Consider the following 10874-nt stretch of genomic DNA (forward strand, 5'->3'; position numbering starts at 1 on the left):
TGATTCTTCTATATTAGCTATTAGCTATGTAGCCCTCCCGTTGTCTATGGTGTCTCCACCCTCGCGATCGTAACCACTACATGGATATCTTCTCCCCCCCCCCCCCCACCCCTTTCATCATCGTCTCTAGTCTAAGGCTTTGTTTGATTAATCCTCTACTCAAGAGAATTTGAGGGGATTGGAGAAAATTTTAACTTAGATAGGATTTAATGCACCTCAATCCACGTCCATCCCATCCAATTCATAGAAACTAAACAACGCCTGAAAATTTCGGCACTAGCTCCACCGCGACTTGAACTAGTCTGTAGAGGCCTCCTCCCTCAGCTCCATGGTTTCCGCTTTGCACTTCCCGTTGAACAAGGTTATGGTCGACCGCGTTAAAAAACAAGCACTAGTCCATATAACAAATGGTCAGATGGAATAATATACCTGATTAATACAGAGTAAAATAAGAGGAAGCCAACCATGGATAACATATAGTATAGTACCATTGAAAATGAAACTTCAACGGCCCCAAGAAAATTTAGAAGAAACTGCTTACACTTCAGCCACAGACAGGTGGGCCACTTGAAGCTTGAACTAAAAGATTCCCCAACGGCCAATAGCACAAGAGGAGACAGTAGCGACGAGCCGACGACTCCGATCCTTTCTAGGCCGCCCTGGACGCCGGCCTATAATCCCACCTGCTCCATCCCAATCATTTCTGCTAATCGATTCATTCATCTAATCTTCTTCGGAGGAGAGACTAATCCATAGCTGTTCTCAACCCTGCAGGTAATCATGTCAATCTATTGCCACGCTCTTGTCTATTTTTGCTCCGCTGAATTCGTCTTGCTATAGTCGGGGAAACTTATTCGTTGTAGTTCGTTTATCATTCGTCGTTGCCATATCTCTCCACAAGATGCGTGTTGGCTAGTTAGGACTTAGGACGGATTGGGCGAAGCGGATTCAGGAGTTTTGTGCTGTTCGTCTGAGAATGCCAGATTCGTGCTGGCCAAACTTGCGATAGGATCGCTTTCCGATTGGGGTTGACTTTCGGGGTTAAAAGGTAAGAGACAGAGTGGTCGCTTCCTGACCAAATTTTGGGTCGTTAATTTGGTCTTCAATCGGCCGCAAGTAGAAGAAAGCATCATGAAACCAATTAGGTTCTGTCTCTGGAACAAGCCACGGATAAACGTATTCCGCATCATTGACAGTCGTTTTAGGTTCTTCCTTTGCTGGCGCAGTTATGTATCAACATCTATGGCTTCTCTCCATCTGTGTCTAGGAAATTTCTCACAAATTGCGTTGGCATAGCATTGAGGATGCGATGAACTGTAGATGCTTATTTATGGAACGGAAGGTGTGGGTAAAGAGAGAAGATTATGAATGAATTCGTTGATATGTCAGAACTTCTGACCGAGTATAAAGAGATTTTATCGTCAGTCACCTGTCACATACGGTACTCCGCATTTTAATGCTCTTGTGTAAATACACATTGTTGTTTCGTTCATCGTGTTCTTCTTTTAAGAACTTCAACTCTCTGTACCTGGAAGTGTTATGCACTTTTGATTGTTGTTTTCATCACTACTTGTTTTGTTTATCCAGATATGGCCAACAAAAGGATTCAGAAGGAGCTCATGGATTTGCAGAAGGATCCACCGACATCCTGCAGCGCTGGGCCTGCAGGAGCGGATCTATTCCACTGGCAGGCCATGATCATGGGCCCTAGTGACAGCCCCTACGCAGGAGGGATTTTCTTTGTCAACATCCATTTTCCTCCGGACTACCCCTTTAAGCCTCCAAAAGTGAATTTTGAAACAAAGGTTAGCTGGTCTTTCTACTTTATAGAGTGTATCATTTCATTATTTGTCGACTAACTACTGATTTTATCACGGTTACTCTCTACTCTCTAGCCTTGGCCTGTTATTAATTTACTAGTGAGTGACTGTACCTTTGAGAAATTCAAGATGAACAGATTCCATTCTTAAATCAAATCTTGTTGTAAAATTAGTTCATTATCAACGAGCAATTTCAGTTAGATTTTCACGCCACATAAGTGTTATATGGCGATGCTATGCAGATAATTAGGCACATGCTGAATGAAACCTGAATCTTACAAAGTTACAGTAATTCAGCTGATGAAGCTACCTCTATCATTGTATTTATCGACATCGCAGGTGTATCACCCAAACATCAACTCCAGCGGCAGCATCTGCCTAGACATCCTCAAGGAGCAGTGGAGCCCTGCGCTAACCATATCGAAGGTCCTGCTCTCTATCAGCTCTCTGCTCACCGACCCCAACCCAGACGACCCTCTCGTCCCGGAGATCGCGCATCTCTACAAGAACCAGAGAACCCGCTACGAGGAGACCGCGAGTGCCTGGACCCAGAAGTATGCCATGGGCTGATCCCTATGTGTTCCTCGCCACCGGAGCCTTCCTGCCATTGCAAAGACCATTATGCAATGTCAGGAACTTGTATGCCGAACTGCTTTCCCGCCTAATGATGATACCCCAGAGACATCATATGGTGTCGATGCTCATCGTGACTCTCTCTGAACATGTGTGTACAGTAATCAAAACCAGTACATCTCTGCATTCTGTGTCCGAACTTGAGGTGTATACCCTGAAAGAGCGTCTGTAGTCGCGACATTTGTGTGTACTCTCTCGCGTTGTCCGGAGACTAGTCATACATGTATGTATCAAGACAGAACATTTCAAGACAAAAAATGTATTTCAAGACAGAACATTTCAAGAATTTCTGGTGTTTTGGTTTATTTGTGGAGTTCTCTTTTCATTTGTTGAAGATGGTGTTTGGAAGGCAATCGATGGGGCTTTGATGCTCAATCATGTGCGATCTAACCCGATCAAGAACTAGCGGCACTTGTTAATTGCGACGGCTGCAGTATATGGCCCCCCTCAGTTCAGTGTTGTTGCTTCAGCCACTGCTTTCCTGTGACACTCTGATCATGACAGGTAAGGAAAGTATGTGACAATCAGCCAACTATGACACTGGCTTGTTGCTGAAAAATGGCCTTGGTCTGTCTGGTTCCTAAAATTAGGCAAACATGCATCTCAGACCTCACAGATAGCTTCAGTCCAAAACTGCTTTGTGGTGCATATGCTTTGTTGGCTTCCTTCTGCAGAAGCACTAGGAAGTCACGGCCTGGACATTCTTTCTTTGGGAGGATAGGAAGACAACAATTTGCCTATTAGGTCACGTCAGTTCTCGTGTGTAGTTTGTCAGTACGAATGGCAGAGACAATATTAGAATGGTAATCAGGTAAGTAATTAACCATATAAGTATTCTAGGTGTAGATCGTTGATGTTAACTTGTAATTGAGCAGTGTGCAGTTCTTTCATAGGTGCAGCTGTAGCGCCAGTGCGCCACCATGTTTGGAAGGAAGCAGAATTTCTGCACTTGCAATGTGGATCAGTGTCTGCACTCCTGCATCATTGTTATGCGTGCGTGCGCGCGCGTGTCTATATTACATCTGGCTAGTTCAGCTACCTACTAAATCCAATTGATAATAACATGTTGATGCAGCCACGAACCCGACACTCTTCTGGCTGGCGGCTATACACCAAAGCTCCGTTTCAATTCCACTCGGTATCAGTATCACTTGTGTACGAGAAAATACAGCCCGTGCATGTTATGGGCTTATGGCCTGGAAACTACTCGGCCTTCCCAAAGGGGGCCTTAGATACTTCTGGAGAATACAGTTGCTCGCAAAATTTGTGGGCTCTTGTACAAAGGTTGGAACTGGTGACGTGTTTTCTGCATACAGCTGGGCATGGGCAGCCCGGCCCGGACGACCCGGTCCGACCCGGCCCGAAAATTCCGGGCCGGGCCGGGTCGGGCTTGCACTTCGGGCCGGGTTCGGGCTTGTATTTTGAGCCCGAACGTCGGGCCGGGCCGGGCTCGGGCTTGCATTTTTTGCACTTTAGGCAGCTTCGGACCGGGCTTTTTGCCTGTTCGGGCCGGGTTTGGGCTTAATCTATAGGCCCAACGGTCGGGCCGGGCCGGGCTCGGGTTTGGCATTTTACGTTCGGGCTTTTTCGGGCTTGGCCCGAAGCCCGGCCCGGCCCGAGAAATTCTGCAGCCTCTCACTCCCACTTGCTCCAGCTAACATGAACTAGCAAACAATCTCTCGGATTTTCTTGAAGGAACTTTGAGGTTGCATTGTCAAGGATGTGTGGTGTTGTATATTGAACTTTGGAAGGGTGCTCCGATCCTCTTGGTATTGGACGCGGCAGATCAGTAGGGTGTGATGTTCCTATGTAGGGCACATATATACCCGGAGACAACACATTTCCTCGTTCATAAACTCCAGAAGTGATTGAATGGTTGGATCCTAACTGGTGGTGGGTAAGATATTATGTTAGCGGTTGGATTTTTTTCTTTTGACAAAGGATGTTTTATTACTTTAAAATTTTAAATATTACAGTCGGATTGTCGCTCAACATTCATTGTAGCAAAACATAAAAATAAAAAGGCGCAGTGCAAGACATTATCTCGAACTGTATAGAGGCCTATGATGATAGAGAACCAATCCTTAGATTGTGTGGCCATTTGTGCTGGATAAAAATCTCACGATGTGTTCACCAACCGAGTAGACACCTCCATAAACAGGTCGAGGTTCTCCACACGCTGTAGAGACGTTCATGAACGAAGAAAAACAGTGCACCGGTAAATAACATGCATGAGAGAATAATTTTATCATCAAAAATGTTTTACATTTCTACGTAGCCAAAGAAATCAAATAATTGGAGGCGCTCCCACAATAATAAGTATTTAAAACCTATGGTCCACCCCATTTAGCCAATTACTGAAGATATTAATAATACTATGTGGCAGGTATAAGGTAGAACCTTTTTGAATGATTAAACATATAGATACAACAAATTTACACTGGAATAACAAGTGTTTTGATAGTTTTTCATGATGACAGAAGACACACTTTTTTTTTACTTCCATGTCAATTACGTTTTGAAGATTATATAAGTGAGCATTAAACCTCCACGAAGATACAACGCAAAAATCTCAGTCTTTAGCTGAAACTTCATTTTCCATATATTTTCTGTTATTATCAAACTGCACGTTAGACTGGATCAAAGCTCCATACATGGAATCCAAATAGATTTGACCACTCTTATGTAGATGCCATCGAAACTCGGCAGTCTCTTGCATCAACTGGACCATAGGCCCATGTAGAAAAGCATTCCAAGGTGCTAGCCTGAGACCTATGAGATCTCTTTTGAACGTCACATTCAGTATGAAGTTTCTAGCACCTTAGCAAATGTATCGCTTTTGTGATGCATAATATTTTATAGCGATGGATATAGTGTAGCATTACCTAGCCACTTATCCTCCCAGAATCTTATCTCGGAGTCATCCTTAATTCAGAATGAACCATATAAGAAGAAGTATTTCTTCGTCGTCATAAGGCCAGCCCAAAATGTGAGTCACCGGGTTTCCAATAAACCCTGAGACAATGCACGTGATCCTACCTACTTTCTTTCTAGAATCGTTTGCCACATCCCATTTTCTGTAAGAAGCCTGAAGAGCCATTTATCTAGGAGGGCTCTGTTTTTTTACCTCAAGGTAATGAATCCCAAGTCCTTCTTGATCTTTAGGGTGGCAAACAACATTCCATTTAATCACTTGATATTTCTTTTTCTCACTATCATTATATTGAATAGCATGTGTGATAATGGATCGCTTTGCCTTACTTTTTTTGTCTGGAAAAAATTGCCAATGTCATCATTGACTTTGATGGATACACTTCAGAAGATACAAATGTACATATATAACTTGTAAGTTGTTGATGGGTAAGTATGATTGTAATGTGGAATATAGTTACTTGTAAAATAGTCGTGGTGTCTTAATTAGGATGCAAATGCATGAGGGTCAATTCCAAAACTAGAATATTTTGAACTCATAATTCATTTTTTGTGTCAGCATAACGGCGTGATCTCTAAAGTTGACTTTGATAAGTCATACAACAAAGTTAAATGGTCTTTTCTTCAGCGGAATATAAGTATTTTTAGAAGTGTGGTGTGCTTGAATCCATAATTATTCACTGAAAGTAGTGTGACCATTAAAGTCAATGATAACATTGTTCATTACTTCCAAAACAAAAATGCTTAAGTCAAAGCAAGCCATTATCACCCATATTATTCAACATAGGGCTTAATATGTCGGTCGTCATGATTGAGCACGAAAGCTGAAATACCAAATTGAGCAGATAGTTCCATATCTAGTGGATGGAGGATCTATCCTTGATCCTTCAGTATGCAGATGACACAATTCTACTTATGACTTTTGGCCTGGAAAAGGCTATGAACAAAAAGTTAATATTGTATATGATCAAGCAGTTGGCGAGTCTTAAGATTAGTTTCCATAAGAGTGGAATGTTTTTTCAAGGAATCCCAAGAAGCCTTCTCTCAATATGCTGAATTATTCGGATGTGAGTAGGGCCACCGCTCAATTGGATATTTGTGTATTTCGGTAAATTATAGAAGGCTAACAAACCTCGATGGAAACACATGAATAAGTGTCTCAAGAAGAGGTTGAGTAATTGCAAAGGAAAGTTGTTATATGTCGGTGGACGATTAGTTCTCATTAATTTAGTACTAAGTGATATGTTACTTTATGTGATATCATTCTTCCACCTTCCAACATAAGTTCTTTGCGGATTGGATTAGTTCTTATTGAGATTCTGATAACAAGGGGACAAGGGGAGACAAATATCAAGTGGCTAGATAGAACTTTATATCGTCCAAAAGATTAGGGTGGTATTGGTATTGGAGACCTACAAGTTAAAACTCAGCTCTCCTTGGTAAATACCTTTTTGAAGTTTCTTACCGAGGATGGTTCTGGCAAACTCTTATCAAAGAAAGTACATAGGCCCGAAGGCACTATATAGATTTAATACTATGCGACTCTCATTGTTGGGATAGTCTATTGGAGATGAAGAAACACTTCTTATTATTGGAGATGAAACTAGTCCTCAAAGAAAATTTCAACCGGTGAAGAGTGCGATACAAAAATTATTTAATAGAGCTTCAAATTGAAGATTTACAATTATTGAAACTCAGAACTAATTGTCAAAATGGAATCGCACCATCGCCGTGAATCTCTTTCATATAGAGCTTATTTGGATCGAAGCATGACTGTTCCACGGAAAACTGACAACCTGGTAGCTTTCAATGAGTTTGGTTGGAGACTGCTTTAATACGCGCGCAGGCCACAACGCAGAACAGTCATCCAACCGGAATAGATTTAACCACATATACAGGCTACCAGTGACGCCTCATATGGCTGTGTCGATGCTCATCGTGGTAGAATCACTAAACGACGTTTATGTGTGTACAGTATATAGTCAAAATTCAGAACATCTTTGTATTCTATGTCCAAACTTGAGGCGTATGCCATGAAGAGCATATGTAGTCTCGCAAAGTTTGTGTGTGCTCCATATCCTTGTCGAAAAACTGGTCACACTTGTACGTGTCAAGACAAAACATTTCAAATATTCCTGGTGTAATTTGGTCGACTGAAGATGGTGTCTGGATCCCAATCGATGGGGCTTGGGTTGGGTCGGTACCGTGTGAGTCTCCCCAGTCAGCTTTGTTCCTTGCAGCCGCATGTGACGCTCTGATGGTGACATATGATGGCACTGGCTTGTTGCTGAAAAATACTCCTGCCCTGTCTACTGGGGTTTCTAAAATTTGGCAAACACACTTCATGATAGCTTCAGTCCAAAACTGCTGCTTTGTGGTGCATATCCTCTGTTGGCTTTCTTCTGCAGAAGCACCATAAAGCCACGGCCTGTACATTCTTTGATTGGGAGGATAGGAAGAGTTTGCATGTGAGGTCATGTCAGTTCTCGTGTGTGGATCGCATGCATGCCTTGCCAGATGACAAGATTATGATGGTGATCAGATGTTAAGCTTTTTATTAGAAAAAAAGGAAATATGCCCACATCGCAAAGATGTATGCAGCCTTTTTTTAATGAAGTGTCCCTGAGTCACCTTATTATAATCTTATTATAACTCACGTATCACTTAAAATCAATACATCAATCAACCATCTAAAAAGCGAAAGACTAAATAATCGCCGCCCCCAACCCTAACCTCTCCCGCACCCCACCCTCCGCCGCCGCCGCCGCCGTCACCGGTAGCGTCGCCGGGGCAAAGTCCCTCGGGGCGTGGCGGCGGCGGGGGCCCTTCCTCGTCGCTGCGTGGAGAACGGCGGCCGGATCCCACCTCCTCGATGCATGGCGGAGCAGACGCGCGTGGGATGGGCGACGGCGGCGGCGGCCTGTAATATCCCAGGTATTGGGGTTATAAAAATAGAGGAAACAGATGTGTGCATTGCATTCATGCATAGAAAATCTGGGGAATTTTCGCGCTTAAAAGTAAAACAGTCACATTAACTGAAGTTTCACTTGACCTTGGTGGAACTGAAGTAGCTCATCCTATAAACCTCAATGTGACATTTGTTAAAACCTTGTTTTGGGTAGAGATGATTTGATCTAAGGGGTTAGATCAAAGGAGATTAAAATAAACACAACAACACCTTAATCAATGATCAATTACTTGATCTTATAACGAGATCATAACATGGTATTCCTTGTCATAACATATGAATATCTATTCAATTGGATGTCAAGTAATAATAAAGTGGAGAAACCATTCTTGACTTATCTTTTCCATGTCTTTAACAAATAAAGATTCCTACCATGAACCTCATGGTATTTCTTGAACTAAACTTTTGAAGCAAACACCAACACAAGCTTATCATTAAACCCTAGAGATGGGAGAAGCCTATAACCATCAAATAGATAATAATTAAACTCTAAGTTATTAACACTTAAAAGTTATGAAACTACACTTGGGGTATAATTGAATTCACTTTAAAACTAATTACCAAATATGGTAAAACACAAGGACCTAAGTGCATAAAAGTCACCCATTCTTATTTTAATCATAACTTATTAAATAAGTGGAATATCACAAAACTAAATTTGTTTACATTACGAATTATAGTTCAAACAATTTGAATAAAATAAAATATGAGTACTTTGAAACTCATATGATCATGCCTTGGTGAAATCAACAATCACCATTCAAAATTGGGGTATAATCTTTGTCTTTGACATTTTTATCCCAATCACAATATAATGCTACCACACATGATATTGTGACTCATCCACAAATATAAAATATCATTCACAAGATATTTAGTAACAAAAGCCACTTGGCTATCTAAAAATAAATCACATGGGAGGATAATACCAATGCCACAAAGGATGAAAATATCTACATAACTTGCATCCTAAGCTATGCCACCTCATGCTTAAAGGATTGCTATGGATGAGAGCATGACAACCAAGCACCTTACTCATCAAATCAAAACAAGAGTCACCCATCTATGTGTCATGTTATTAGAGCATGCCCAAGCCTATAAAAGGAACCCTCTACCTCATCCATTTCATCATCTTGCACCATGATGCAAGAAGACCAACACATTGAGCCATTCCATAAAATAGTTAGGATCAAGATGAAGCAGCTAGGAGGTGGAGGCATGCCACAAGATGCAGGATTATCAGAATTCCTGAAGAACAAGCTACAGAAGATAACAAGGTAGAATTCTTAGGAAAACCACATATTTAGATAATCACATCATCATTCCTATAGTAGAACCCTAGATTATAATCCAAGTCCTTGTAGAGTGAGAGGGGTAATTGGTATAACCATATCTAAATACTGTTAGTGATACTTAAGGAAGCCCATACCATGCATGATCATCACCATTGGGTAATGATCATATACTCTAAGAATTGGGAGTACAAGCCATTGAGAACAAATTTGCTCATGATAGTGCCATGACCATACTTTGGAGAAATAGAAGAATAAGCCATAAGTTAAACCCTAATAGGATAAGTAGATATCATTCACCACATGAAATCATAGGGAGGTAATTAGTAAGGAAACCTAAGCTTATATCCCAACCTTAACTTGTGAACCACTTGGTGATCATAAGTAGAACCCTATCACATCTACATTCCATTTATTCCTCAATTAAAGGACCTAAGGAAACCTTAGAGTAAAACTCCATACTTTATATGGTGAGAAACCATTCATCATTATAACCAAAGTTAACTATAAAAAGTAATATAGCTACTTTAATTACTTTAATGATAAATTAAGGATAATAACGAAATCTATTGGTAGGAGATCAAACCAATTCTAAATACCTTAGTAACTAAAGGAGAACAATAACAATTAAGATAGTAACCATTTTTATTAGGGGAGATTAGAACCCTAGCAGATACAAGATGGTGTCATCTAATCTCTACAACCTAAGAATATATCTCAACACTAATTTGAGTATCACTATGGTGATTACAATATAACCCTAGACCATAATTGAGAATCAAATCAATTACCATTAGGTAAATATCATTAGAACCCTAGTATGGCATATTAATAAAATCTTATGCTTTATTTATTACACCTGAGAAAAACCCTAATAAAATGTTGCTCACATAAAATAACATGCAAGTGAAACAAACTCTCAAATAAGAAACCAAGACCTCATAATAATCTTTAAAATGCTTTGGGAAGCAATTATCCACTTTAAATAATTCAAAAGAGAGTTGTATTGCAAGGAGGAAAAGGAATTCCAAAGAACACATAAATTCATGGCTAAATTGAAATTTAAATAGAACTCACAAGGATACAAATAAAATCATGCATTGCACATTCATATTGGACAATGGAATAATGCAATGATCATTATTGTTAAGTCCTAATTAAAAATAAGCAGAAACATCTGAAAGCATAATTGAATTCAAATATGAATTCAAAACATAATTCAAAACAGGA

At 40.6% G+C, this 10874-nt stretch overlaps 1 protein-coding gene across 1 annotated transcript; it reads left to right on the forward strand.

Annotated features, from left to right (window-relative positions):
• The first annotated feature begins 629 nt into the window (after nt 1–629).
• On the forward strand, nt 630–2760 carry LOC124652843 (ubiquitin-conjugating enzyme E2 5A-like). The gene is made up of 3 exons (XM_047191887.1): nt 630–774; nt 1588–1805; nt 2160–2760. Exons 2-3 carry the CDS (start codon nt 1590–1592, stop codon nt 2388–2390), a joined length of 447 nt encoding a protein of 148 aa, XP_047047843.1. The 5' UTR covers nt 630–774; nt 1588–1589; the 3' UTR covers nt 2391–2760.
• The last annotated feature ends 8114 nt before the right edge of the window (nt 2761–10874 follow it).

This window comes from Lolium rigidum, chromosome 5 (genome assembly GCF_022539505.1).
Source record: "Lolium rigidum isolate FL_2022 chromosome 5, APGP_CSIRO_Lrig_0.1, whole genome shotgun sequence".
Classification (NCBI taxonomy): Eukaryota; Viridiplantae; Streptophyta; class Magnoliopsida; order Poales; family Poaceae; genus Lolium; species Lolium rigidum.